The 27,794-nt window shown below is 47.9% G+C and overlaps 4 protein-coding genes across 5 annotated transcripts; 2 read left to right on the forward strand and 2 right to left on the reverse strand.

Moving 5' to 3' along the window:
• Positions 1–290: 290 nt before the first annotated feature.
• Positions 291–2,599, forward strand: ATP5MC1 (ATP synthase membrane subunit c locus 1). 2 transcript variants are annotated; one of them, XM_042836493.1, is made up of 5 exons: positions 291–341; positions 672–729; positions 1,237–1,314; positions 1,583–1,758; positions 2,361–2,599. In XM_042836493.1, the coding sequence occupies exons 2-5, from the start codon at positions 688–690 to the stop codon at positions 2,473–2,475; spliced, it is 411 nt and encodes a 136-aa protein (XP_042692427.1). In that variant the 5' UTR covers positions 291–341; positions 672–687; the 3' UTR covers positions 2,476–2,599. The 2 variants fall into 2 exon arrangements, with proteins under 2 accessions (XP_042692427.1, XP_042692426.1); XM_042836492.1 differs by having other exon boundaries at positions 323–411.
• Positions 2,600–4,443: 1,844 nt separating this feature from the next.
• On the forward strand, positions 4,444–16,227 carry UBE2Z (ubiquitin conjugating enzyme E2 Z). The gene is made up of 7 exons (XM_042836502.1): positions 4,444–4,781; positions 6,688–6,760; positions 8,721–8,908; positions 10,740–10,851; positions 11,439–11,551; positions 12,079–12,169; positions 13,730–16,227. Exons 1-7 carry the CDS (start codon positions 4,444–4,446, stop codon positions 13,898–13,900), a joined length of 1,086 nt encoding a protein of 361 aa, XP_042692436.1. The 3' UTR covers positions 13,901–16,227.
• A 276-nt stretch (positions 16,228–16,503) lies between these two features.
• On the reverse strand, positions 16,504–19,829 carry SNF8 (SNF8 subunit of ESCRT-II). The gene is made up of 8 exons (XM_042836505.1): positions 19,755–19,829; positions 19,342–19,392; positions 18,859–18,997; positions 18,455–18,559; positions 18,159–18,231; positions 17,423–17,564; positions 17,130–17,204; positions 16,504–16,745 (listed from the first exon to the last, which is right to left on the reverse strand). The coding sequence occupies exons 1-8, from the start codon at positions 19,806–19,808 to the stop codon at positions 16,608–16,610; spliced, it is 777 nt and encodes a 258-aa protein (XP_042692439.1). The 5' UTR covers positions 19,809–19,829; the 3' UTR covers positions 16,504–16,607.
• A 764-nt stretch (positions 19,830–20,593) lies between these two features.
• Positions 20,594–26,566, reverse strand: LOC122169954 (gastric inhibitory polypeptide). The gene is made up of 6 exons (XM_042836506.1): positions 26,524–26,566; positions 24,427–24,552; positions 23,247–23,393; positions 22,768–22,899; positions 21,815–21,907; positions 20,594–20,715 (listed from the first exon to the last, which is right to left on the reverse strand). Coding segments are annotated over exons 2-6 (447 nt in total). The 5' UTR covers positions 24,501–24,552; positions 26,524–26,566; the 3' UTR covers positions 20,594–20,714.
• Positions 26,567–27,794: the final 1,228 nt, after the last annotated feature.

Below are 27,794 nucleotides of genomic sequence, written 5' to 3' on the forward strand. Positions count from 1 at the left end.
CGGTGTGCCGGAGAGCAGCGTGAGAGGACGGCCGAGCCCGCGCCGCAACGACCGCCATCTCCATGGTCAGCTCTATGATTCGAGGAGCGGCCCGCGCGCCTCATGATCCTCTGGGAGACCTCCAGGCCGCCAGCCAATCGCAGAGCGCGTAGCGAAAATAACTAACCAATGGAGGCCCGCATCGTAACACAGTCCTCCCGCCCCATGCTGCTATCCCGGATGCTGGTGGGAGGAGCTTGCCTGACCTCGGCCAATGGGGAGCGAGGATGTTGTCCCAGAATGCCGCGCGCCGCGTGTAGCGGTAGCCAATCGGCGCGGAGGACGCTGGGGGACACGGCAAGGTGAGCGAGGTGGGGGCGCGCTCTCCCTTCACAGCCGCCGCCGTCGCAGCCCGGAGTGGACGCCGCGCAGGTGGGGTCCGTGTGCGGCCCCGGGGCTTCGAGCGGCACCGCGGCCTTGGTCCTGGCCGGTGGGGTGTGCCTGGCCGGGACCGTACCCTTTGATGGGACTGTGCTGTCCCTTTGCTCCGTCCGGGACTCGGTTGTGCTGAGGTGGTTTTGGGGTGTTTAGAATGAGGGAAGGGAGAAATGCGGATCTCTAGATCTGTGGGGTTGGGCCGCGAGGAGGATGTGGCAGCACTGGGATTCCTAATTCCTTCTTGTCGTTATTAGTAATAGGTAAAGCAAGATGCAGACGACTTCTTTGTCTCTTCTCAGCTCTCCGGCTCTGGTAAGAACTGTCTGCAGAGGGGTGTAATGGGGTATGGAGGCTTTCCCAATGGGGCAGCGATCAGAACTCTGGGCGGTCCTGGCTGAGAGAGGGTCCCACAAAGCCATTTTACACGTGGGTAATAAAGGGGGGGGGAACAAGGTGACCTCTGGTGACTGCAGAGTGATGCCCACTGTCCCTGCAAGCATTTGTTGGGCTGTGAGCCCAACAGCAGTGTGAGATAAGCAGTTATCACAGAGATGTCATCCTTTTGTCACAAAATACAAGCTAGGAATGAAACCTCTGGGGTTGTGATAATGGCTGAGCTGTGAAGTAACAGCTGTGATCCTGCAGCTTGTGACAGCATTCCTCGTGGGCTGAATCCAACTGTCTAGAGTAGGAATGCTCTAAATTTGTCTATGCTTTTTTCAGTCTTAAAACATTTCGAAAATTTTCTAACACTGTTCTTTTCTGAGAATTGGTGAGGGTGCACCTAACTGTAGGAATTAACGATCTGTTTTGCTTCAGTTCCGGTGCTGCTCCAGGGCTCTGGCCAGGCCTGTTTCAGTGTCTGTGTTCAGCAGGCCTGAGGCTCAGGCTGTACAGGTAAGACTCTTTTATGTGGTAAATTAAATTGGCTCCCGTATTTCTGTGCTTGATGTTTTGATGACTCTTCCAGAGGTGGAGGAGTAAGATTTTTACATCATCACAACGGCTAGTAAAGAGATATAACTTCTAGCCCAGACCAGTGGTAGCTGAGCATTATTTTTTGCTCTGTTCTGAGTAGATTATAAACAGTGAAAATATGTTTTATTAAGATGACTTCCATATTGATGATTCAATGCCATTAACCTGTTTTCTATGTATCCCACAGCCAGCTGGTGTGTCCTATCCACAGCTGACCCGCCGTGAGTTCCAAACTAGTGCAGTTTCCCGGGATATTGACACTGCTGCTAAGTTCATCGGTGCTGGTGCTGCCACAGTTGGGGTGGCTGGTTCAGGAGCAGGTATTGGGACAGTGTTTGGCAGCTTGATCATTGGCTATGCCAGGTAAGTAAGATGCCAGGCTGGCTTGAATTTATTCCTTTCTAGCACTAAACTGAGAGGAGCTTTTTCTGGTGCTTATGTTCTACTCTATATGTGTAGCGTGTAGAATCACATACTTTAACTGAAGCATTCCTCTCTGGAATGTAAAAGGAATGTTACATTTCATCATTTCATTTAAACAAATAAGAAAGTGCCTGAACTGTTTAAATCCACCCTATACTTACTATTGGGCGATGCAGAAGTTCTGTAGAGCTCTGCCTCCTCCTAGAAGGAATGAAGCACTAGTCATCAATGGCAACTGGTGCTTGGTACCACCAGGGCAGGTGAAATTAGCTTTGGGGGTTTCACATGGCTACTGAAAATCGTTCAACCCAGGGAAAAATCATGGCTTTTTCATTCCAGATGGTGGCTAGCTGCCATAAATCTGGTTCATCCTCCAAAGCTTGATGACTGTATGGCATAATCCTGGCTTTCTGTGATGTGATTTGGGGTCTGGTTTATTTAGTTGTGTGTTTTTCTCACTGTGGGTCCTTTTCTTTTTTTCTTTTTTTTTTCTACCTTCACTTTGTTGTTTTTTGTTCCCTCCCTCCCCTGTATACATGCAGGAATCCATCTCTCAAGCAGCAGCTTTTCTCCTATGCCATCCTGGGCTTTGCCCTGTCTGAGGCCATGGGTCTCTTCTGTTTGATGGTGGCATTCCTTATCCTCTTTGCCATGTGACAACTTCTGGCGTGGCTGCAGTTTCCATCACTTTGTCCTCGGCGGTTTGAGTCTGCTTTCATCAGAGCGTTCCAGACTGACAATTAAAGAAAAGATTTCTCTAAATAAAGTGGTGGCTTTATTATTTTTTTTTTTTCTTATGTGCTGGTCCATCATTGGGAAAGCCATTGGGGGATGTTGATGTATTAGTTGAAGAGGGTAATATTCTAGATCTAGGAACACCTACTGGTAAAGCAGTGGGAATGTGAAATGGTGGCAGCAAGAAGGAGAAATGAAGTCAGCCAAATAAAAGGGGATGTCCTTGAACAGCTCAAACACTGTGTCGGATTTATTCAGTGATCCCAACAAGCATTGCTCTAATAAAGCAAATTCTTATATTTGAGCTGACAAAACATTATTATCACCACATAATATTACTGAAGATTATGGTATAGAAAAGGTGATGGGTACAGGTGAGTGTACAGAGTGTATTAAAGGAGTTTGGATTATAAAATGGCATATGTCCTTGTGCAAGTACACAAGGATATACGTTACAGTACCATCTGAGATTTCTTTAACGAAGAAAAAAAAAATGGTTTCAAGGTCACACTGTTCATAGGCCTCTTCAAAGCTTTGGTTTAAGCACAGGACCACAGACAGTGTTATTTCTTTCTCAACAGTTGCATGCCTCAGCTGTTTCAGAGTTTGGAGCACACTGAGCAAGGAGAAGTTCTGAGGTCTAAGCTGAATCTTGGACCCAGTGTAAGACAGCTGTGCCTTTAAGGAAGGTAACCATGTGGGAAGCTAGTCTGGTTATCAGCTTTAGGTAATTGAATTAATGCAGTGTCTGTGTATACTAAAGCCTCTGAAGAGTGGTTGGGACACGCCTGGGGACACGAATATCAGTAACTTCTCTGTTCCTTTCTAATAGCTGCCTATGCAGTGTGAAAGGAGTTGGAGAAGGGTTTTGATTTCTGCCCAAAAACAACAAACAGACAAACCCGTTCTTGACACTGCTTGGAGAAAAGGGTCTCTAGGAAGAGCCCAGACAAAACCCACTAGCTGGCAAAGAGGAAAGGTTCTATATGTTCAGAGAGGTTGCCAGGTGGGGACAAATACATAATTGCTCAAAGGAGAGGACCCTGTTCTGTATGCCTGGATTTCTACTCCAGCTGAAGTTTATCTGTTTTAAATGTGAACCATGCTGGACTGCAGTAGCAGAAACCCTTGCTGATAGAGAGGATGATGCACAACTTGTGCTTTTATGTTTCCTTCAGTGAGAAGCTAAAGCGCATCACAGACAGCTGTGAGCTGGAGAGAGGCAGATTTCTCTTGAGCATGGGGGAAGCTTATCTGTGCTCCCTGTGAAATGTGGGGGTAAAACTATCAGTGAAGGTCCCTGGGAACCTTCAGTTAACATGGTGTAGTTGGCAGTGTGTCAGCTGCTCACCTGTACTCACAGCGCAGTGCTGTGTTACCTGACCTTTTCTGGCTTGTAATCTGATTGCATTTCTTCTTTACGTCGGTCTTTTGTGCGTGAAATGGATTAAACCAGATTATTTTGTGTATCTCTGGTATGGCAGCAGTGACCTTGGGAGTAAAATGGTTCAGTGATGGCTGCTCGGGGCCGTGCTCAGCATCTCCGTAGCAGCTGCTTCCCTGCTGAGCCTCAAAAAAACTCCCATTTCCACGAGTCCGACTTCTCTGCCTCTGCAGTCCGCCGGCACCGCAGGGGGCGCTGTTGCGCAGCGACGCACAGCCTATTGGGAGGAGAGGGCGGTCTCCGTGGAAGGGCCCTTCTGGTACCGAAAGGAGACTCTATGGCAGCAGGGGGAGGGGGGAGTCAGCGCCGGTAGTGGGAGGGCAGCGCGTAGGAGGTGACGCTCTGGGCGGCGATCGGTGGAGGAGGCGCGAGGCGGTGGCCGCTCTGGCCGACCGACTCGTTGGTGCGGAGTCCCGGAAGCGGCGTTCTCCGAGGCCGGGCGCGGAATGGCGGAGAGTCCGGCCGCCGAGGAGGCGGCTCCGGCCGCGGTGTTGGCGGCGGCGGCGGCGGGCAGCGGTGGCGGTGGCACCTCGACCAGCTCTGGCGGCGGCGCGGGGAACCCCGGCGTTTTCATCCCCGCCGAACTGTGGGCGGCCGCTGGTTTCGGCTCTTCTCCGGCTGCTTCCAGCGTAGCCCCGGGAAGCGGCGGAGCTCCCATCGCCGCAGCGGCGGCAGCGGCCGCGGGGGCCGCGCTCCTCACGCATTCCGCCTTCTGGGACCCCACGGTCAGCGGTGACTGGGACAGCGAGCGGCCCAGCTCGGCCTGCCTGCTGCGAATCAAACGGTGAGCGGGCCGCCCTGCCCTCCCCTCCCTCGGGGCCTCCTCTTGTCCTTCCCCGGCACGGAGAGCTCCGACGGAGCCCCGCTGTCCCGCTCCGTGGTTGTGCGGGGCCGCCCGCTTTCCTACGCCGGTAACGGGGAACCGGGGCCGCGCCAAGGGGTTCAGCCGGGTTTGGGGCTGGGGACGGGTCCTTGGGGTCATCAGGACGGATCCTGGCGGTCGCTGGGGAAGAGGAGTCTCAGGAGAAACACTGGAAGGGATTGGTCTCTGTATCAGGTAGCAGCCGTAGGATAACGGTGATGGCATTATGTTGTGCCAGAAGAGGTTCAGGTTGGGTATTAGGAGAAATCTCTTCTCCAAAAGAGCAATGAGGCGTCGGCACGCAGGCTGCACGGGATGGTGGTGGAGTTGCCGTCCTTGAAGGTGTTCAGGAACTGCAGAGATGTGGCACTTGGGGTCGTGGTTTGGGGGTGGGCTGGGCTTGGGTTTATGGATCTGAGAGGTTTTTTCCGACCATAATGATTCTGTAATTCATTACTGTGCCCAGGGGCTCTCTTGGGTGCAGCCCCAGGGCTCTGTGCTCAGGTGTTTGGGTGAAGGCCACAGACCCTCTGGGATATCCTCCTCCTCCTGTTGCTGTGGCCTTTGGCTGCCACGTTGTGTGGCACGCTGCCCTCATCCTGCCCTCAGGATTGCAGCGTGCTCAGTGGAGATGCTGTTAAATAGGAAGGGAATGAGCTCCTCTGCTCCCATCAGCAGTCAAGTTGAGTTTTGCAAGATGTTATCCTAAACCTGCCGGTAGCAATCCTTTTTCCTGGTTGGTGCCCACCCATTTGGCTGCTCTGACTCTTTAAGAATCATCTGGTTAAACCTGGTATGTCAATAGCCTTTGATACCGTGAGCAATGCGGTCTTTTATTGTTAGAGATATTGGCACTGTTACAACAAGTTCTTCCTCTTCCTTCAGAGCAGTATTTCTGTCTGCCAGGCTCTTGCTCATCCTTGTTCTGTTGCTTGTTCTAGAGCTTGTCTAATGTCTTCCAAAGATGGCACCAGATATTTTGGCAGTTTTCCATCCAAACACCAAAAGCAATAAACTTCATAATGCTGAGTAGGAAGGCAAAGCTCTCCTGTTGTTCTCAAACTCGTTCTTGCCCTGAAACCTCTCTGGACTCTGGTTGCTTCCTGAACAGGTCTAGTGGTAGCTTGTCCCAGAGTACAGTGCAGCTCTGATTGTGATGGGGAGCTTTTTGGCAATGAAAGGTGATGGGTGCTGTTTGGTGTATTTGTAAACTTGTTATTTTTCAGTTCGTTTAGCCCAGGAAATAAAACCATTGTGATGAAGTTGTGTGCGTGTGTCTGTGCTTCCTAATAGCACTTGAACCAACTGTCTGATTAAAACCAAACTTGACAGAGTGGTTTTTGGACACAGTTCAGTCACTGTATGTTGGGGAAAAAAGTGACTTGGTCTGCAGAAGGGACTTTGTAAATAGCCCAAGTGTATGGAGAGAAAACAGAGAGGTAAAGTTTTCTGTTGGGTGACAACATTCACCAATGAGAGCTTTTTTGTGCTGACCTTAGGAGAAGCTTACTGTTAATTCCTGGGTGCTGGAGTTGATTCAGGGTAAAAAGCAAGACAGCAGGTAGCCAAGGTGCTGAGGTCTGATGCCTCACTGATTCATTGAGTGCTGCCTGTGCTCTTCAACTGTTGTTTACTATAAGTTAAGAGAGCTCAGCCAGGAAGCAGTCAGACCAAAGGAAAGCATCTACCACTTGGAGTTGCAAATTTCCATCTTAAAAATCTGTCCCTTTGCATCTCTACACAGATTTGTCCTCTAGAACATTCCATGCCTCAAGGGCTGATGAACACCAAGGGAGATTTTGACTAATTCCTCTCTCCTTTGTTGCAGGGATATTATGTCCATTTACAAGGAACCGCCCCCGGGAATGTTTGTTGTGCCTGATCCCCATGACATGACCAAGGTAAGAGACACTTTGGAATGGGTTCAAGTTCCCACTCTTCTGTGTGTTGCTTTTGGTGGCTGCTCTGAGGATTCTCCCAAATGGTGTAAATCCCTTCTCTCAAAACAAGGAGTCAGGGTGAGTCCCGTAAGAGCACAGTGCAGCTCTGTTTTTTTTTTGGTGACAATCTGAGCTGCCTTTAAATGGAAGGAGGCTGTCAAGGAAAAGATGGTTTTGTGGAGAGATACCATCACAGGAACCTGGGAGTTTCCACAGATAAAGACAGTCCTATGAACTAGTGGAGTTCCAACCCAGCTTGTTCTTTGCCCTGCAGATGCTTGAAAAGAATCACTAGATTAGTTCTATGGAAATCTGTTGGGAGTGGGGGGCTTTGTGAGGGGCTGGAAATGAGGAACACCTGTCAGTCACTGGAAATGCTGAATTATATGTAAGTCACCTATGGAAGGCAGAGGTGTTTAACTGTTGTGACCTGGCAGTGGGATTTATCCCTGGGCCCAGATGCTGTCTTGCTGTGGAGCTGCCTGCCTGGCTCTCACAGGTAACAGCATCCCTGTCCCAGAGAGGTGGTAGATACCCTGTCCCTGAAGACAACACCTGAGGTCAGGTTGGACCAGGCTGTGAGCACCTGATGGAGCTGTAGGTGTCCCTGTTCATTGCAGGAGAACTGGACCAGCTGGCCTTTACAGGTCCCTTCCAACTCAAACAATTCTACGAGTTCATGCAGATCTGACCTGCGTAGCTACTCCCATCACATCACCTCCAGCACATCTGTTCCCTAGGGCCAGGTGTGTCTCTTGCCTCTCCTGCCCCAGTTCTTCCCCTTCTGGCTGCCTGGCTCTAGGGATTTTCCAGGATAGGGAACTGCCAATTACGCCTGAGAGAGTGCAGTGATCTTGGAGGCTGGTGTTGCTCAAACAGTGATCGTGATCCAGTGCATTCCTTGGCTGATGCTACTTTTCTCCAGCCAGTGTCACCTCATCTGGCTGTGCTGGATTCTGAGAAAGCTCTGTGTGTGTGTGTGTGTGTGTGTATGGGGTTGCTTTGGTTTCTCCTCTGCTGCACACTTCTCTCACCCCCTTGACAGACTTGGCACTGCCTTGATTCCCTCAGTGTGAGCACCTGCCTGGCTTAGGGCTCTTGGATTTTTGGAGATAGTGCAAAAGGGAGTGTCTGTGTGCAGACAGCTCAGACCTTGGGCATTTTGCTGGAGCTCTGACCTCCCTGGGTTTGAAGGCTGAAAAGTGCCAAAATGCCCTTCAGCAGAAATGCGGGTTTGTAGAACAGCAGCCTTGGGCTTTTTAACTAACATCCTAGGTGGGTAAGAGGATCATTAAAGGAGATTGCTTGGATCACTTCAGGAGGATGGAAAAGGAGGAAGCTTCCCTAATAGCCCAATGGGAGCAGATTTCCTGGTATGCAATCGAGATTTTTGAAGGTAATTAGCGAGGGGAGCATGGGGTCTTAATTTCAGATCCTGGCAGAGGTAATTAAATGATTGGTTTCGATAAAACCAAATCAGCATGAGACCATAAAATTGAGGAATGTTCTAGTTTTGGCAGAAAATCTGCCTTTTTTTCTTGCTAAAATTAGCCTTTTTTTTTTTTTTTTCATATTTGAAATCTTTTTAAAGCAGAGCTCACCAGCTGAACTGTGATTCAGTCCTCTTTGGACTGTGTTGAGATGTATGGGAGGCAGCTGCTGTGGACTGTGGCCAAACCTCGCGTTGGAAACCTGCTCTGCACATTGAGTGTGGCAGAGGGGAGAGAAGGGTGCAGCAGTGGCTCTGGCTGAGGAGGGAAAGAGGGGGGGTTGTGTATGGCCTGCACGTGGCGTGTGCTTGGGGAAGGTGCCGTGTCCATGCCTGGGTGGAGGTATTGCTTGCCTTCGGTTGGCTCTGTTGAGGATTTGATGGTGCTGCACAATGTTGAAGTGGTGCGCAAGATGGGCTTTTGTTTTCCAGATTCATGCATTGATCACAGGCCCATTTGACACGCCTTATGAAGGGGGTTTCTTCTTGTTCCTGTTTCGCTGTCCTCCAGATTATCCCATCCACCCGCCAAGGGTCAAACTGATGACAACGGGCAATAACACAGTGAGGTTTAACCCCAACTTCTACCGCAATGGGAAAGTCTGCCTGAGTATTCTAGGGTAAGAGGAGACTTTGGCTGTTTTGGTGGGAAATCAGGAGGTAGCCACTGGCTGCACTGTGCCTCGCACATCTTTCTCAACGCTCTGTGCCCCGATCTTGCCCCAGACATGCTTGGATGCACCTCTATGCTTCTGTAAAGTTATGCACTGGATCAGAGTCGTAAAGCAGCACAAATTCCTCTTCTGAGCTCAGAGTCTAACTTGTCTCTAAAAGCATCTGAGAGCGGAGCAGGGGAAGCATGAAGTTCAGTGCATACTGTCACTTTTCTGCTTCCCCTTGCAAAGCCCAGGCTTGAGCGCTGCCTTTCTTCTACTCTTGCTCTTTGCAAGCTGATCCTTAATGCTTTCTGAATGCAGGTTTTCGTGGTTTTAATTTCCTCCCTCTGTGTGGGTTTAAAAATAAATAAGATTAAAAGCCTCTAAGAACTTCCTTGAAAGCCATTTGAGTGCTCTGGGCTTCCACCTACATGTAGTATGTGAGGCTGGGTAGGTCTAATGATTTACAATCCCTGCTCCCATGCTGCCTGTTCCAACAGGCTCCACTGCTGCAAATGCTTGTTACTCACATACTTGGTTTTTAAACTGAGTCCTGGCTGATTCAGTGGCTTTTAGGCTCTACCAGAGGGACTCTGGCTGTAGTGTGATATTCCCCACCCCAGCTGTGATGGTTTTTCAGTTGCAAGTAAGAAAGGGCTCTTGCTGAGGCTCTGGACTGGTGCAGGTAGAGGCAGCCAAGTGGGGAAAGGGCAGCGATGGCTTGAATTGCTGGAGGGGTTTCATCAAACAACAGGAATCTGAGCACAGCTGTGGTTATTGTCTTTGGGATGGTTTCAGCAGCACCGTGTCCCTTATGCTAAAGTTGATTCAAGTCTCTGATACTCATCTGCTGGTCCAGGGCTGGGTGAGAGGTGCAGTGTGCTGGGAAACATTTTCCTCAGTGAGTGAGCCTTTCTGATCCAGTGAGCTGGATGCCAATGCCTGGGAAGCACTGAGGTGTGCAGGGCTTGTCTGAAGCTCAGGGGGCTGAATGCCCAGCAGCTTCCACGCAAGCTGCCTCGTTGCTCATGTACTGTAGCCTTGGCATGGAAGCTAAATTATTGAAGAGTGAACAAAGAGCCTCAGCCTTACCAGCAATGGGAAGCTGTGAATGGATTTAGGAAGAGCATATGTGGGTCAGTACATCCTTGTTCAGCTCCCAGGGAAGCAGCTCTCTATCTGGAGCTAGGATATTAATGGCATGTAGCGGTTCTGACCTGTTGTTCTGTGCGGAGGTTTTTGCTACACCATGCATATTAAAGGAGCACCTTGTTCCTACAGCAAGGCATCCATGAGTGCTTTTGGTGGCAGACCTTGTGCTGTCTGCATTACAAACTGCCCAAGTAGTGGTCTTGTTTGAGTCTGCAAAGTTAGATTTAACTTCTTAAACAGCTGCAGTTCCTGACTTACTGTAGTGTTGGCAGCATGTGTTGCTTCAGGGTGCTGTACAAGATTACAGCCATAGCTCTGAAGTGCACTGAGAGGTATTTGAAGATGGTACATTTCCTCAGCTCACGTGTGATTCCCTCTGTGTGTTAGCTGTGAAGCTCCCCAGCCTCTTGCATGGCTCAGATTAATGCTCTCATTTGACTGAGAGAATAAACTGCCTTCGACTTGGAAACTTTCTCAGTGTGCAGTGCTTTGTCTTTCTGTAGCAGCTGTTACTTCTCCTGTCACATTTCTGTAAGGTGTAGATGTGTTTTCTGAGCTTTCTTATCTTTGATATTTGGAGAGATGGTTGTTGCTGGGCTGATCCTGCCTTGTTAATTGATCCTTTTCTGTTTTGATGCTTCAGCACTTGGACCGGGCCTGCGTGGAGCCCAGCACAGAGCATCTCCTCAGTCCTCATCTCCATCCAGTCTCTGATGACTGAGAACCCGTATCACAATGAACCTGGCTTTGAGCAGGTGAGAGTTGGAGATGGTTCATCTTTGGTTCTGCAGCAATTTCTCCCTTCACTCCACACCTTGACCTGGTAACGAAACACATTCTGGAAATGGGGACAAAGCAAGGCAGTGTCACTTGGCTTTCTTTCAGTTTGCTCTGCCTCTGGTCAGAGCTTGAGGGGGGGGGAATTACAAAGCTCTGAACTGGAGGCTACTTAGCTCTCATAGTGAAAAGTAACAGAAGAAGAAAAGGCGTTTCTCTGCTACATGGCTCCTGATGCAGCTTCCTTGAGACACACTGTCGTGCAGAAACCAAACTGCTCAGGTTTTCATGGTTCTGGCATCCCAGAGAGAGGCAGCTTTCTGTGCCAGCTATCAGCTGACTTGCCTCCCCAGCTGTGCGAGTCCAAGACTCTGTAGATGTAGAAAATGGTGCCAGCTATTTTTTTTTTTTCCTTTTTTTTCCTCCTGTATAAATTAGCTCAGCATACACAAAACAGACAAAGCTGTAGTGGGTTCATGCACCAGTGAAATTCATCAGTCTCAAGAGAGAGAGACGAAGAGCCGTTCCAGTAACATGGACTCACTGGCCCAAATTCTATTTCCAGGAGAGGCACCCTGGGGACAGCAAGAACTATAATGAGTGTATTCGGCATGAGACCATCCGAGTAGCAGTGTGTGACATGTTGGAAGGAAAGTGTCCCTGCCCTGAGCCACTACGGTATGGAAAGGAGGCAGGGAGGGAGCATAAGAAAACGGGTGTGGGGAAACAGGTTAAGATTCTCTGGTTGCTTTTCCTGAGATCCTGAGAGGTGCTCCAGAGAAGAGAAGTCTTTAAATCATCCTGCTCTAGTGCAAAGTGGTTTTGTTTCTTCTGAAATGGATGACTGCATCTCTGTCGTGCCCAGGAGCTGTGCAATGATCAAAGCTGTGTTACTGTGCACAATGGCTGCATCTTCTGATTTGTGTTTGGGAAGAAATGTGCTTTCTCTTAGAGGGGAAAAAAAAGAACATTTCAGACAGAGAGAAAAGCACAGCTGTTGTAGAAACACGTGCAGGGTCTGTTCAGCTGCAGCAATGCTGCAGTTTGTTTTGTTCTGTGTCCTGCCTCGCTGTACCCAGTTAGTTGTCTGGCTTGAGCTGTGCTGATTACATGACTGTGTTCAGTGGGATGCTGTGACCCTGGATGATGCCACCATTGTAATACTGTCATTCTGTGTTGACTTTTTGCTCTCTGATTATGTTCAGGGGTGTAATGGAGAAATCCTTCATGGAATACTACGACTTCTATGAAGGGGTGTGCAAAGAGAGACTTTATCTCCAAGGTCAGACGATGCAGGTGGGTAGCAGATGATTTTCTTGTCAATTCAGAACTTGGATTCCAAATACACTCATAGTGACAAACAGTTGCACTGTGTGATGTGCAACATGGGGTGGATCTGCACCTTTTCTATCAGCTGTGTTTCAACCACAGTTTCTATCCGCTGTGTTTAACTCAACTCTGAGTTAACCATGGAACTCCTGTGAATAAAACACTAACTTTCCTGAGTTTGGAGTATGCACACAGTGTTTTCAGGGCTGTTGGATTCCTCTCAGTGCTGGACCTGAGCCACACTCAGAGCAAGCAGATACTTATAGCACTGTTTAAAGAAGTGCAGTTTGCTTTCATGTGGATTTGGCGTTAAGCAGGGGAGGCCCATACAGTCTATGCAATACTGATGGCAGCTGAGCTCTATTGCATCATTTTCTTGAGGTGCTGGTAAGATTTCTTTTTCATGGATTTCTTTGCTGGTACAGATAGGAACTTTTCTCTGACACTGTCAGAGTTGTTCTGTAAAATGCAGTTGAAAGTGGCTGACTGAGGCAAAAGTATCTGGAGGAGGAAGGATTAGGGGAACAGCGACAATATGGCAAATACATCCAGACAGGTTGAACAAAGGAGCTCATTTCTGTAGGAAAATAGACCTTACAGAATAGACTGCCAAGCTGTTTGCATCTGAACATGTCTTCCTCCCTCATCAGGCACCTCTTGTCTGACTCATTGAGAAATCTCACTGTTAAGAAAAGATGGAGGTGTTTGATTTAATGATCCAGTGTCTCTGATCTGAGCCCTTCTTTCCTGTCAGTGCCATCACTGACTGTGTAATTCATAACATGAAAGCACTCCTGAAGCAGGAAGGTTCGTGTTTGGAGCGAGAAATTCCTGAAAATGAGAAATGAAAATGAGAGCGCTGTGCTGAAGGCTGTATTTGGTGAGATCAGAGGATTGTCAGGTGTGATCAACTCTTGTTTCTTCTTCAAGGAGCCAGAGCTAGGTTACTTCTGAAGAACACGATGGCTTGGGACTGCTGTGCTCAGTCTCCAGAGCTGGTGACTACCACAGTCTGTTTTCTGCTCACGTAAATAGCAGTGCAGGGAGTCTGAACACAATTTGCTACTGTTATCTCCACTGCTCTGTATTTGAAATGAAGTCACTCTAGACAGATATAATATTGGTTCAGTGCTTGGCAGATGTGCTGTCTTGTTAACTCTGGAGCCACATGGGACAGGTGAAACTTCACCACTCCTTCACATAGCCCTGATAATTGCCTTTAACATGGAATAGGGATAAAAGCAGTAAGTGTTTCAGCAGCTCAGCATCTTGATTTAAAATGTGGTTTCACAAAGGACAAGCTGTGCCTGATGACTCTGGTGGCCTTCTACAACAAAATGACTGCTGGTGGGTAAGGGAAGAGCAATTGGTATCAGTTTAGAGTTTTGTGAGGCCATTGACACGGTCCCATTGATCACAAGGTTGAATTCAACTCTGTGCTGGCCAGTTACTGTACAGCTTTCTTTAGCCCATTATCCTTCTGGCAAGAGGTGTATATTAATGTGTTCATCTCTGGTTTCCTTCCAGGATCCTTTTGGAGAAAAACGAGGCCACTTTGACTATCAGTCCCTATTAATCCGTTTGCAAGGAATTCGGCAGAAGGTGCAAGAGAAACATCAGCAGGAGAATACAGAAATAGACTCTGAGAGCAGCTCCTCTGAGACAGAGACAGACACTCAGGGCTGCTCCAAAGCTTAGAGCTGCGTTACCAACGGAGAGGCCAAGCTATGGGGATGTTCTGTCTTCACACTAGAGTACCCCTGACAGACTCAACAACCAAACCAATGCCAGAGTGGAGAAAACTGTGGGATATCTTCTGTCTCCTTTTACTGCTCTGGTGGATAACGCTGAACGAGAAGACTTCATGCTAGACAAAGCCAAGCTTGTGACAGGCTACTCTTACAAGGTACTTACTCTACTAGAAATCCGGAGCATGTGGCATCAGGTTATTTTTTGAAAAAACATCTACACTGGTTATTATTATTATTATTATTATTATTTTTGTCTCCATTTGATTAAAGAATGAGATGTAGACTGCGACTCCTCTTTACAGCTTTTCTGTTCCTACAGTGAGGCCTTCCCTGGGGCCATGCTGAACATGGAGCTGTAGCTGTGGGAGTGCTTTGATGAGTCTGGGGTATGACATGGCCCAGGCACTGTGTGCCTGGATGAAACCTTTTTGTGCAGACTGGGAGAGATGGAGCCTGTTTGCTCTGTAGAGCCCATCTACCCGATGTCTTTCTTCTAGACACTGTTCTAGACAGACCAAAGATAAAGAGCAGTGGTGGAATCTGGGCTCCTTTCTGAAAGCTTTACACAAGCCGTGGGTGGCTTCATCCACTGAGATTTCAGGCACAAAAGGGGAGGATGAAAAGGCAAGAATCTGTACATTGAGTGCAGGTCTGTTCATCGTGGTGTTTTGGGGAAGGGGAAGGCGAGAAAATCATTGGTTCAGAGATAGGGGAGCACTAAAAAAAAACCCTAAGTCTTGTTTGTGTAACTCTTTAAGGTTTTGATTTGAATTTAGTATTCTAGAAGTGTTTTATTCTGGCTGCTCTGAACAGAGAGCTGGTTTGTTTCCTTCACTGAAGTACTTTTTGCTTTCCATCTCTCCAGTCAGTGTAATATTTCATTTTCCTCCTGCCACCTCCCTCCCCACAGCAACCATCATTGCTCAGACTGAAATGCTACGATAAGGGGCAATTTAGCTCAGGAAGCCACTGTTTCTAGGTGGAGCTTTCCAGAGGTGTACACTTAGTTACTGACTGAAATTCCTTTGCCAAACTTGGCCAAGCTCAACGAGTGTTGTAAAGTTAACACTTCAGTACTTTGAATGTTTTAAATGGCAGCTTTTTACCGTGAGCAAAAGCAAGGCTGGAGGAGAGGTGTGTGCTGGCTGCAAGTGCAATTACGTCAAATATGTATCCAGTGCAACTTGGGTGGAGGTGAATAAAAGCTTCTCCATGGTGAAAGACCCCGGGGATGATTGATGGAAGCAGTAAAATGTTTTGTTGGTAAACAGCTTCATCCACTTTTTTCATGAGGACGCTGATAGAAAGCTGAGCACAAAGTTGCACGTTGTCCCATTCCCTCTCCCCCAGCACGGCTCTGCTGCATGCTGGTGGTGGGAGAACATTCAGTGCAGTCATTCTTGTTCTAAAAGCAAAAGAAGCACGGGAGGAAAAGCCAAAAGACCCCTGCCATGCACTGCACAGAAAGGCATTGTCCTATCCGTCACTGAATTATTTTCAGTCTCTGATTTATATTGGCTCTTGCAGAACTTAGAAGCCTGCACACTGCTCTCTAAGCAGCTCTGGAAGGTGGAAACATTTGTGAACTGTAAATGTGCCATTTAACAAGTAGGGGAACCTTTCCTCCCTTCTAGCAAGCAACCTCCCCTGGGTCTGTCACTGGTATGAATTAGACTTTAACCTTACCTTCCCTCAAGGGAAAGCTAAACTTACATAGGACTCACTCAACACATACACCAAAAGAGAGTAAATAAAGCTGTGTTCACCTTCAGATAAGGTCTCAGGGAGGCAGCAGGGTCTCCTGAGAAATCATGAGCAGTATGCTACTTTTCTGCCTCTGTAATCCTGTTGTAAATGTCACGTTGTTTGTCACCATTCAGTAGCATTGTGGATAGAGCTGTGACTCTGCTGCCTTCTCAAGGCAGAGCTGGTTCTGAAATCTGTTTGCGATGCATGTGGCATTACCATCCACCCATACAATGAAACAAGAAAATGCCTTATTGTGGACACTATTCACATAACTAGCATGTGGCTGTAAAAGAGAAGTATTAGTTTTCTAGCTCTAATGTTGTCTGTCCTACCATTTCTGAATGTTTCCATTTCAAAGTGACAATCCTCAAATGACTGCTTTAGGCAGAGATGTTTTAGCAACAGATTTTTAGACCTAACTGAGTCAAAAATATATGCACAAGAGTCACTCTAAGATACCTTGTTTATATACTATTGTACATAAGATTTTTTTTTGTGCAATAAAGTTTGTTTTGGCAGAATCTAGACTGTGGTACTCCTTGGTGGAACGACGACTCATTCACAGGACAGAGGACTGCAGCACGGTTTCTGAGTGGCTTTAGAAGCATCACTGCAGGCAGCAAGAATCTTTAGACAGTCATTTTTGCATCCTCCATGACTGCAGTTGCAATACTTTTCCTCTTGCTGGGAGGAGGTAGCTACCATTTGCAATAGGTAGTGATATTTCCACTCACAACAGAGGAGAAAATCCCAAGGTAACCAAGCATGAATTGGTCCTATGAAACTTGTCAAGCTAGACACTTCTTTTTACAAAATTTTATTTCAAGTCCACTGTCCCTCTGTTTCAAGTGATATGCAAGTACCCTCACAAGCAGACTTGGATACAGGCACAGAACATTTAGCAGTCAAGGTATTGCCTCCTTGGCTTCCTCTGGAGTGATTTCCTGAGAGTACAACTCTGTAAAGAGAGCAGGCAGCCAGTACTGAGGTTCTCCTGCTGCCTGTGTATCCAGCCAGGCCATTCCTTCCTTCAGCAAGTGTTCCTATTCAAACAGAGCAGAAACCATGAGCACAGCATAACTAGATAGCTGACAAACCATTCACTGGGGAGGCCTCACCCCCATTTATTGTACAGTAAGGGAGTGTGTACAACTCAGATTTCTACTCATCCTGAGCAGGGGAAAATGTAGTTTGGGCATCTAGTCATGCAGGAGCAGAGCTAACACATCCCAAATTTCAGTGAGATTAGTGAAGTCACAGCAATATCATCCTGTGCACACTCTGCCTTTGGTCTGCCACCTAGCTTGGGATCACCTGTGCATGCTGTGACAACACACAGACACCAAAGCATCTGCAGCTGTGATGCAGGAGCAGCCACTCTACCCTGTCACCGACCTCCATCACGCACAAGAGGCCCTCATACATACCAGAATTTGCTTTGCACGTTCCACCTCCCACTTCAGACTGGACTTGATCTCACCAACTGTTACATAGCCCTTTTTCTGAAAAGAGAGAAAAAAAATAGCATGCTTGGAGTCAAGACTTAAGCCCACAGTTTAGAAGAGCGTGGACAGTTTTACCTACGGCCCTGACCTAACCAGAGCACAAACTCTGGATTCACATTCCTGCTGGAACGTTATTTTCCACTCCACGTGTTCCCTGTCACAGAAGCAGGGAGATTCTTTCGAGGTGGCATTTTAAAAGTCTCCTGGCTCAATACCTCTGCAAGCTGCAAGACAACCGTGTGATCCATGTTCAGTTCAGCTGGTACAGACTGAATCAGATACGTTCCACCAACAGGGATAATCCCAAAGCCACTCCCCAAGACCTTCAGTTTCTTGATTGCACGAAGGAGATCATCTCTGAAAGCAGAAGTTAATGCAGGGCTTTAAGCCAAAAGCCTCTCCCAAACTGCACTAAGTTTAGTAAATGAGGAAGACTTCATGTGAAGAGGGTATAAGATACAGCTACTGGAGCTTGCTGCAATTTCAGATAATCAACAGCTGATTTTTCTCCTATTATTAATTTACAATTAATTTATCTGTGTCCCTTTACAGAAATACAGAGTTCCATCAAAGGGACACTGGTAAAATCCAAGCTGCAAGTGCTAAGTTTAAGATTCAGCCCCAATTACCAATTCTAGGGAATTGTATCCTAACCCTAAAATCTTTACTCTAAGGCCAGGCATCAGTCCCTTCCTTTACAGCTTGGACCAAAGCAGCTTCAGCAGACTGTGACAGTAGCAGTGCAGCATTTGCAGCCCAAGCCAACAGCTCTTTATACTTAGGGCTCACTCCTGAAATAGTCATTAACTACAGAGCACATGCACATGACTAATTGCTAAAATTTGGAGTCCAATTAACAGCAGCACCTTCAAGCCCAGCTGAGATCAATCACTCAGTTTCCTCTTTCTCATGTTACTTGATTCCCTTCTCCTACAATATACAGACACTCACTGGCTGACTTCCTGAGCAAACTTCCCTCTTCCCTTCAACACTTGCTGATGAAGTTCTTCCAGTGTTATCAGACCTAGGAGTCAACAAAAGGGGACAAGAAAGCATAACTGCACAGCAAGAAAATTACTCCAGCAGTAGTAGTGAAGGCTTCTTTGTGTGTTGACCACTGGCTTACTCTTGCCTCACATTATACTCCCACAGTGTATCAGATTCCAGCTCCTATTGGCTTTGCTGTTGCCCACTCTTAGCCTCAGATTGCACTATTGGAGTGAAGACAGACAGAGAGAGATTCTCACCTCCATTCCTGTGTTTCAGAGCCAGGCAGACTTCAATAATCTGCACACCCAATTCATAGTAGAAGTCACCAACTCCCAGCATTTCTGACCAGAATCCTTTACCAGCTGTGAAGTGAGGAAAAAAAAGAAAGCAATTGGACCATCAGCAAAAACACCTTCCTTAAGAGCCACTGCTGCTCACAAACCTCACTGTGAGGATCTCAGTGAAGAGCCTCTTTGGTTACCTCCACCTTTTTCTTTTCTCCCTTTTAAATTTACGTATCACCTAAAAGCATATTAAAGCATTCACAAACCCTAAGAATCAATACACCATCAGACTTCCCCAAGGACAATTTCTAACAGCTTCACTGAGAATCCTTCCCAGGAGGATCTTCAGCTGTTAACCCCTGCTGCCTGGTCCTCACATGCTAAAGGATCCACTCCAATTGTTGCACACATATCCTGGAACTGGACCCGGAATTCAGGGTTTTTTCGGATCTCTTGCTTATGTTTGCTGGCAAACTCCTCCAAGTTGGTCTTAAACATGTCCAGCTGCTTAGACATCTGAAGGACAGAGAAAAGAATTTCTGTTCAATCCTTCTGTGAACACAGCCCACAGTAAACATTAAGCAAGCACAGCCCTAAGGCAACACGCAACACTCTGACGCGCTGCCCAGCCTCAATGCACTCAAAAGGAAGGAAACAGCTCTACAGAAATGAGATGTTGCTAAGATGGAGAGGAGAGAAGCAGAGCAACGTCTGCAGCAAACAGCACAGTTCTTAGAGGAAAAAGCAGCCCAGTGGTGCCATCATTTAATGCTCCAACCCTGAAACAGTGCGAGATGAAGCCTGGATTTACAGCTGGGCTGACAAACACGGTTACACCACAGCAGTGCTGGGTCTCCCACCTGGGCCAACTGGTCTTCAGCCAGGACTGTCCCTCGCTCCTTGTACTTGGCCTGCAGGATGAAAACAGAACGGTAGAGCCAGCGCTAGAGAACAGAGCCACCAAGCCCCAAATTGGGCGAGGGAAATACTCCTAAGGACATACGAACCCGGAAGCCAAACGAGGGAACTGCCAGAAACCTCGGGGCACCCCGAGCTTACGGCAGACACAGCTGCGAAGATGCTGAGGACCCCACTTAGAGCCGGACACCGCAACTGCCACCAACCACAAGGGACCTGAACCCCTCACACGGGAACACCGGAGCCTGGCAGCTCACCTGTCCCGACACCGGCGGAGTTTGACCCCCTACGAACGCACTTAGGAGCTCCCACCGGGGCCCGGAACCTCCTCCCTACGGACCCAACCCCGCCTCACCTCTGCCAGCTTCTTTTTAGCGATAGCGCCCGCGCCCACCCCTCGCCGGTGCATCCCGGCGCCGCCGCCGCGCGTCGCGCACTTTCTGACGTCATCAACCCCGCGACGCGCCACGTGACACACAGGTGGGCGGGGCCTTCCGCTCCACGCCTCCGCCTTAAGGGACGCTTCTGGTGGCGGCCGGTGGTTCTCAGGGGCTGGTTGGGGCTCGGTTCATCCCAACCGCCTTTATTGTGGGTCAGGGGGCTGGATAACGCATTTTATGGGTTCTAGAGGAACAAAGGCTGAGTGGAGAAAATCAACATCTATTGAAATTTTTTTTTTTTTTTAAATAAAAGCTCTTTATGCTGATTGCAAAAGTTGGACAAGGATGAAAGAATCTCCTCACCCAAGGAGGTTGTGGATGCCCCATCCCTGGAGGCAACGGCAACTCCTAAAATGCAAACCCATCCCCTCCTGCTGTTCAATTCGGACTGCTGTAGGCTGAACTCACCGAGCACCGTGCCCCTCTATAGGAGGATCTATTGACAGAGCAAGGGGAAGCGGCCAGAAACTGCAGCATAGGAAGTTCTGCACAAATATGCAAGAATTTCTTTACGGTGAGGGTGACAGAGCACTGGAACAGGCTGCCCAGGGAGGCTGTGGAATCTCCTTTGGAGATATTCAAGACCCGCCTGGACACCTGCTTGTGTGACCTGGTTTAGGGAACCTGCTTTGATGGGGGGTTGGACTCGATGATCCCCGGAGGTCCCTTCCAACCCCTGTGATTCTGTGACACATGCTTTTATTTTAATTGCTGAGTTAAACCCCGCCCGTCCCCAAATGAAAACTTCATCTGATTGCAGTTTCAGGCTAAAAATCTTTTATTTCTTCCATTGGCAAAGTGGGTGACACTCAGCGCAGAGCCTCCTCCTCAGTGCGGCTGTGGGAGCTCCTCAGGCGGTGCTGTGGTTACACAGCTCTACATGGGAGGGGAAAAAAAGAGCCATAAACCTTTATGGAACCACATTTACCCTATTTTAATGCAGCTCCGACGGCAAACAAAATGTGATTTGTTTCCTTCTTTACCCCACCAGTCCCCTGTGGCACCTTTTAGATGTCTTTTGATAGCATGACATATCTCACAGCTAACAGGTATCCAATAGAAAGTAGGTATAACTTCTGAGAGAGAGCAGCAACAGATCAGAGGAGCGGGATACAAAGGTGTGCATCCTTTCCCTGCAGGATGAGCTCAGCACTCGGCTGTTGTCTCTGCTTTGTTGTTGTCTGCTTGGTTCCCGTTATCTGACCAACCTGCATGGAGCTCTCTGTAGCACAAAGCAGCCCCCATCTCCTCCATTCATGGCCAGCCCATCCTTCTTTCATAGAATCATAGAATGGGTTGAAAAGGACCACAGTGCTCATCTGGTTCCAACCCCCTGCTGTGTGCAGGTCGCCAACCAGCAGACCAGGCTGCCCAGAGCCACATCCAGCCTGGCCTTGAATGCCTGCAGGGATGGGGCATCCACAGCCTCCTTGGGTGAGGAGATTCTTTCATCCTTGTCCAACTTTTCCCACCAGCATAAGGAGCTTTTCTCTCTATCTCTTTCTAAATTTCAATAGATGTTGACCTCCTCTCAGCCTTCGTTCCCCTAGAACCCATAAAATGTGCTCTCCATTCCTTTGAGTCCCCCTGGGACCTCAACCTTTTGCACCCTGATTTCTTGTTTTTCTCTCTGCTTTTCACACTTAAGTATACTGAATAGAAAGGAAACATCATTTCTAAGATGAACATCCCCTCTTCTCAGAAAAGCAGGGCAGAGGATTTATTAACCCTTCTCTAGATGGTCATTATTTGATGTTTGTCCATCCCCCAGTTCATCATTGAAGATTTTTTTGCAGAGCTTCTGACCAAAGCTCTCAACTCTCCAATGAAATCCAGTTAAGCCACATTGTGTGAGCACTCAGTGCTCATCAGAAGATGGAGCACGGCAGCAAGAACCCCTGGGGCAGGGGCTTTGTACAGAGCCACAGTGGAAAGGATGGTTTTTACTACAGGGTTAGGCAGAACAGCTGCTCACCATGGTTTGCAGAGGTCAGTTGACATTAACCATGTCAGAAACTCCTGGTTCACAACATCCTTCAAATCTTCTGAACCATCCGGAGAAGCAGAACTGCAAGAAACGTGACTTGCCATCAAAAGAAGAAACAATCTGAATGCAGTATACAACAATCTTCTCCCAGTCACATCACAGATATTTTATTTTCCTTTGATTTAATGCCTTGCTTGCCAGCTTGTCAACCCTGAATCCTGGCAACATTTCCTTCTTTTGATTCTCAGTACCCTGTTATTCTTAACTAATTTTTTTTCCCACTTCATCCTTAAAATAAAAAGTCCTTTTTCTCCCTCCTTATTCTGAAAAAGCCAAAAAGTACAAATCTCTGCCTCCCACCCTAGATAAAGTAGCAGTCCTCGCTTCTCCCAGGAGCACATCAGTTTCACTTCAGTTGTCACTGGTGAGTTTTATTTCGATAGGGCTTTGAATAAACCACACTGGAATGGTTTGGTTAATTCAAAGCGCTTGGTTTTAAGCTGTGATGTGAAGGATGCTGTAGGAACAGCTGTGTCTCAGCTCTGTCAAAAACAGTGCTCAGGCTTCAGCAGAGCACTGGGTTTGTTGAGGCTGTTCTGATATTACCCGAGAAAGAGCAACCAACCGACCAAAAGAACCCCAAAACAACCAAAAAGCCAACAGCCTGGACAGCCTCCTCAATCATCTGCATTTCTCCAATGTGAATTTGTTAAGAAATTTTAGATGGATGGAAGCTTTTTTTTTCAATCTTTCTTGTCTCCCTCACCCATGAGACAATTGCAAAGCATGGCATTCCTTTCTGAAACAGAAATCCTTTTGCTTGCTGATGCTTATCACCTATTCCTGCCCTATAGCATCCCTCCAAAGGTTGAGAACTTGGGGACTTCACACCCCCCCCCCCCTCTTGGGACCGGATTCTGTTTTCAGTTCTCTGCTCTCACCTCTGATTCTCCTTGGCTTTTAGGAGCCAGGCAAGGAAGTCTTTGGCTTCGTGGCTGCGCAGGTCCGAGCTTTGGTCACTCGCTGCGGATAGCTGGGGCTCGGCTTCTCTCTTGTACGGTTCAACGACGTTGCTAGGAAGGCAGAAATGGGCAGAAATCTCAGCCTGAGGCACCGCAAGAGGGTGCTGGAATGCTGCTTTTCCACAAACCCATCTCCCTCCCCACTCCATCCAACCGCAGCAATGGGAGAAGGCGGACTGGAGCCCGGAGGAGGCAGTGCCGTGTGCCGACAGAGCAGAAAAAACCTCTAGGATTTAGGGAAGAAAAAAAGAAGCAAAAAAAAGAAAAACAACCCCTTTGCCCCCCCGGGAATCACTGCTGCAATCCAAGAAAAATATCCTCAGCTCTGCATCGTAACGCAGCCATCACTCGGCTGACGACAGCTGTGAGTTTGGAGCGCTGGAAGTCTGCACACTCACTCGCTTTTCTTCTCTCTCCGGGCCAGCAGCCACTCCACGAAGTTCTTTTTCAGCATGTTGTCCATCGTGCGGCTGTAGTCGCTCGCCAGCGTGGCCTCAGAGTAACGTCTGTGCATCGGTCTGGAGCCCGGAGTCCTGATGCTGAGGCTGTAGGAAGAGTAGAGTGGAGGAAAGGAGAGGAATGAGTGCTGCCCAGCTCTGCAAAGCAAATTGCTGACCGGACAAGGAGCTGCCGTGCTCCTCATCCCGGTAACCATTACTGCCTACTGACACATTTGCAGCTCGTATCTGATAGCTTACGGGGTGAACTTGGGATGTTTGGAGCCAGCGGGACTCTTCATAGCATCGTTGAATCATGGAATCATTAAGGCTGGAGAACATCTCCAAGATCATCCAGTCCAACCACCATCCCATCACCAATATTGCCCGCTGACCCACATCCCTCAGAGCCACATCCACTTTCCTGCCATATTCTGATGGATCCAAACTTTGACTCAGCCTAAAGGACGCTCAGGCACCTTTTCCATTGAGCTACACAACAAGGAAACCAATCCCTACATCCTCAAAGAGCCTGAGGGTGGGATGGCAGGTGACAATTTGAGACCTTCAGACCAGTCTGACAATGCAGACGTGGTTGGGGACTGCCTAAATTAGCCAAGGATGTCAGGGCTGATCTTCCTTTGGTACTATTAGCTGGAATTACATCAGCTCCTACTTCTCTAATAGGGATTCTTTTGGACCTTTTTGGGTAGCAGCTGGAGGTTCTGTTTCAGGAATTGAACAAAAGGAGGGAAAGTCTTTCTTATGTCCCCACTTTATGTAACTGGTCACATTTTCAGAAGCTTAAAAAAAAAGAAATGCCCCCTAGCCTACTTCTTGTGAGATGATTACATCTTGTTCTAGTTCCCAGCCAACCTTCTCTCCCTGGTTGACTTCCAGCTTGCTGCTCCCAACCTGGAGCAATAAAGTTTCTAGGGAAAACTTGGGAGTTCTTGGCTTTGGCATAAAGGCTTTAGTTTGAGATCTCTCTTATCATTTGTTCATCTCTTTATATCCAAGAGCCACCTCAGGACTCGTGTTCTCACCTTTACACCAAGATGCCAATGGAAAGAATCCATTTGCTTTCAGCGGGAAGTTGGAAAAGGCTCAAAATACATCGTGTGCTTTCCAGAACACTTACCCTGAGACATTCTCTTCCATCAAAACAAAGCTCAGAGAAGCAAAAAGCAGCGAGAGAACTCTCAGAGACATCATTTTCGTGGCTGATTTCTCTGTTCAGAAGCGGAGGGCGATCTGGATATTTGGCCTTTGGGACAGAAGGGACAAGACAGTGAGCCCAGAGGGATGTGCCACGACTGGGCACAAGTCTGTGCTTGTTACCATGGCTCTTCAGCCCTTGTGCTTAGAACAGCCTCCTCCACCACACACAGCCCTCCTTTGCCATTCCCAGCTGAATTACTTGTTCAATCCCAGTGCTTTTCCACCACCTCGCTGCCTTTTTGATGTTTGTTCCCCATACTTTTATTGTAACCACCAAATTCACCGTGGTTTGCACATTCCTGAAGGCAAGGGCATCGTCCTGCTCCGTGTTTGTAAGCTGACCTTGAGGGATCCCTCCTCAAGGATCAGTTCAACCTTCAGTATGTGAACGGGATCAGGCAGTCCCAATGGCAAAGAGGAGAAACATGGCACCCTGCCTTTCCCTCCCTGCATGTCTGCAGGATTTAGGAGCCCAATCTAATTACTGCTAAGCTTTCTGTTGGTATGGATAACGCCTTATAGGTAGGGAACACATCCAGAGCCACTGGGTATCAGTTGGGAGAAGCATCCCAGGACAGTGACAGGATTGAATTCCATGGTTTATTGGTTTCAGGCTGTTCTTAGTCCACAGCTCAACAGCCCTCAGATATCTGAGCTCTTGATTACTATCCCACCTCCACAAACTCTGTACAAAAATGGTTTTGATCATGGCTCAGGGATGTGGTTTATTGTCTGCCACCTCACTCTTTGTTACAGATGTGTCTGGAATCTGCATTGCCCTGCAGAGCTACTGTTCACAAGAACCGAATGATGACAAGAAGTAGAGGTGTAGATCAGGACTTCAGCATCCCATCCTTCCAAACTGCACTCCTACATCAGTGCAACTTTGCTCACACTCTCACAACAGCTCAATTATTCGTTTGGAGAAAGAAAGTTTTGACGTTGTTCATAACTGAGGCACTGTTTTATTCCTGGGAAACTGTGGCATCATTGCACAAACGTTTTCAGCCTTTCCGATTGAATGAGAGAAATATCAGATGTGTTCTGATATCTCAGAGACATCAAATTCAGAGGAATACCTCAAAAAGCAAAGAGTGCTGTTCTGAGCACTCACAACCCCCCTAAAACACTTACAGCTAAAGCCAGAAGTTACAGAATGCATTGACAGAAGTGGGTTTCATGATACAAAAAAGCTGGGAGATATTCTATAGGGGAACAGAAAAATGGCTGTGATTAAACAATGGGTTTCCCCTCTTGTTTGCCCTTCATTTTCTATATTGCTGTAGGTATGACAGTGAATCTGAAAACAGTTATGTGGTAAGAGAATATTGTGCTGCTGAAGGTAATTATCTACAAAAGCAGGAGAAGAAATGCGTTGTAGCCTTAATCTGAAGGAGGGGTCGCGCTCATTCTCTGCAGATTTTGCCAACATGGGGAGGAAAAAGCAGTCTGCATTTTCAGAGATGGTCGGAACAAACATTCCTGAGTTCACACAAGACCCCTTTGTCTCCGTGATGCTCAACTCCAGCTCTGCTCCACCCGTCTGGGGTGGATTTTGCTGCAGTCCCTGCACTGCTTTACCTTACCCTGAGACCCCTTCAGACAAGTGGAAAACATCTCCTGATGGATCTCAGCTATGCGAAGGTCTTAAACCCCTTTATCCAACGCTGTCTGCTTTGGAAGAAACATTCTCCTTGCTTTATCCATAGCCAAGAGGATGCAAAAAGCCACTGAGAACCATTTTTCCTCCTTTCCCTGTGTTACATACATTTAAAAGGGCAGATCCCAGCCTAAGATGCGCTGCATACCAAACCCTCCTTCGAAATCATGGTCTTCACTGCTGAATTGCTCCTTCCTGCAGACCCTACCAGGAAAGCTGCTGCTCCTGCACTGCCTGGGGAACAACTCAGCCCAACAGCTCACCCTGCTCTGCTGCTTTCAAGCCACTCTCACACTCATATAAGGAAAAAGAATAAAAATAAGAAGTAAAAAGAGAGTCCAACAGAGAGCTGCTTACCTTCCTGCTCCCTCGAGGATGCCCAGAAGCTTTCAGCCAATTCTGGTGCCCAGAAAAGACCCTTCAGAGCCTTTATATACATTCCCAGTGTGGGACCAAACCCACTTCCATGAGGCAAACAGGAAACTGAGCACCAATCAGAGCAACTCAAACCCGCTTAGATCTGCTCCATTAGGTCCATTGACCCGCAGAGCAGGGAAATAACCTTTTAAATTATGTTTGCATTAATGGTAATTAAACACGAGTATATCGCGAAATCAAGAACTGTGGGCAGAATACAAATGGCATCGGGCTGCACCTTATTTCCACACAGCTTCCCTGGCAAAACCTTAATTAATTCCCATCTCTTCTGCTGTCAGGTGTGAGTGTCACCTTAGAGAGACCCCTTGTGCTTTTCTCCCATGCAGGAGGAATAACTTTGCTAAAAGCAAAAGCTCCAAGTTTTCTTCTCGCCACCACCAGCATTGAGTTGGGGCAAACAAAGTGTGTTCTGCAGCCCCCTGTGCAAATCCCAATGCTGGGAGTCGTGGCTACCCCCCAAACTTGGCATCTAAGGGGCTCCCTCCATTTGGGATGGACAGCAGCAAGCAGGAAATTGTTAGGAATTAGCAAGGCAGTATTAGTGGAAGGGATGGAGGGTGGCATTGGGGTGGTTAGCCTTGGGGCAGAGCACCGTTCTGACATTTCTGAGAGTGTTCCTGTTGTGGTGTGCCTGATACAGTGTCCTCCATGGTGTCCAACCTGCTCTGGGTCTACTTGGGAGGAGAAGTAATGCATTCTGCTACGTGCATCCAGGGGAGGGGCTGCTCGCAGGGGTCTCTGCTGCCTTCAGCTCCAATCTGTTGCAGGAGTGTTTTCCTGGCAGCTTAACCCACGCACTGAGCTCTGCTAGCATCCATTCCCTTGCACAAGGGGCAGCCCTTGGTGGAACTGCAGAAATAATGGCAATGTCTGTGATTTCAGCATGGATGAGGGCATCACTGCACCCCGACGCATCTCATCCTTAACGAACACAGAAATCCAGTGCAATGAGAAACAGATCTCTGTATAAATGCTTGCTAAAAAGTGCTTCCCTGCTGTGACACTCTGCCAAATGTGAGTTTGCTTCAGTCACCACCTGTATTCCTGTACCAGGAGGGCACAGAATGATACGCACACAGCATCCTGCAGCCCTGCCTGGCACAGGACTCTCTGCCCTGCAGTTACACAACAGCCTGGCACGGCCAGCCCCTGCTGCATCTATATTACATTAAGATAAAGAATCAGAAAGA

The sequence above is a fragment of the Centrocercus urophasianus genome, unplaced genomic scaffold (assembly GCF_019232065.1).
Source record: "Centrocercus urophasianus isolate 14NV4802_14NV808 unplaced genomic scaffold, USGS_Curo_1.0 seq_61, whole genome shotgun sequence".
Classification (NCBI taxonomy): domain Eukaryota; kingdom Metazoa; phylum Chordata; class Aves; order Galliformes; family Phasianidae; genus Centrocercus; species Centrocercus urophasianus.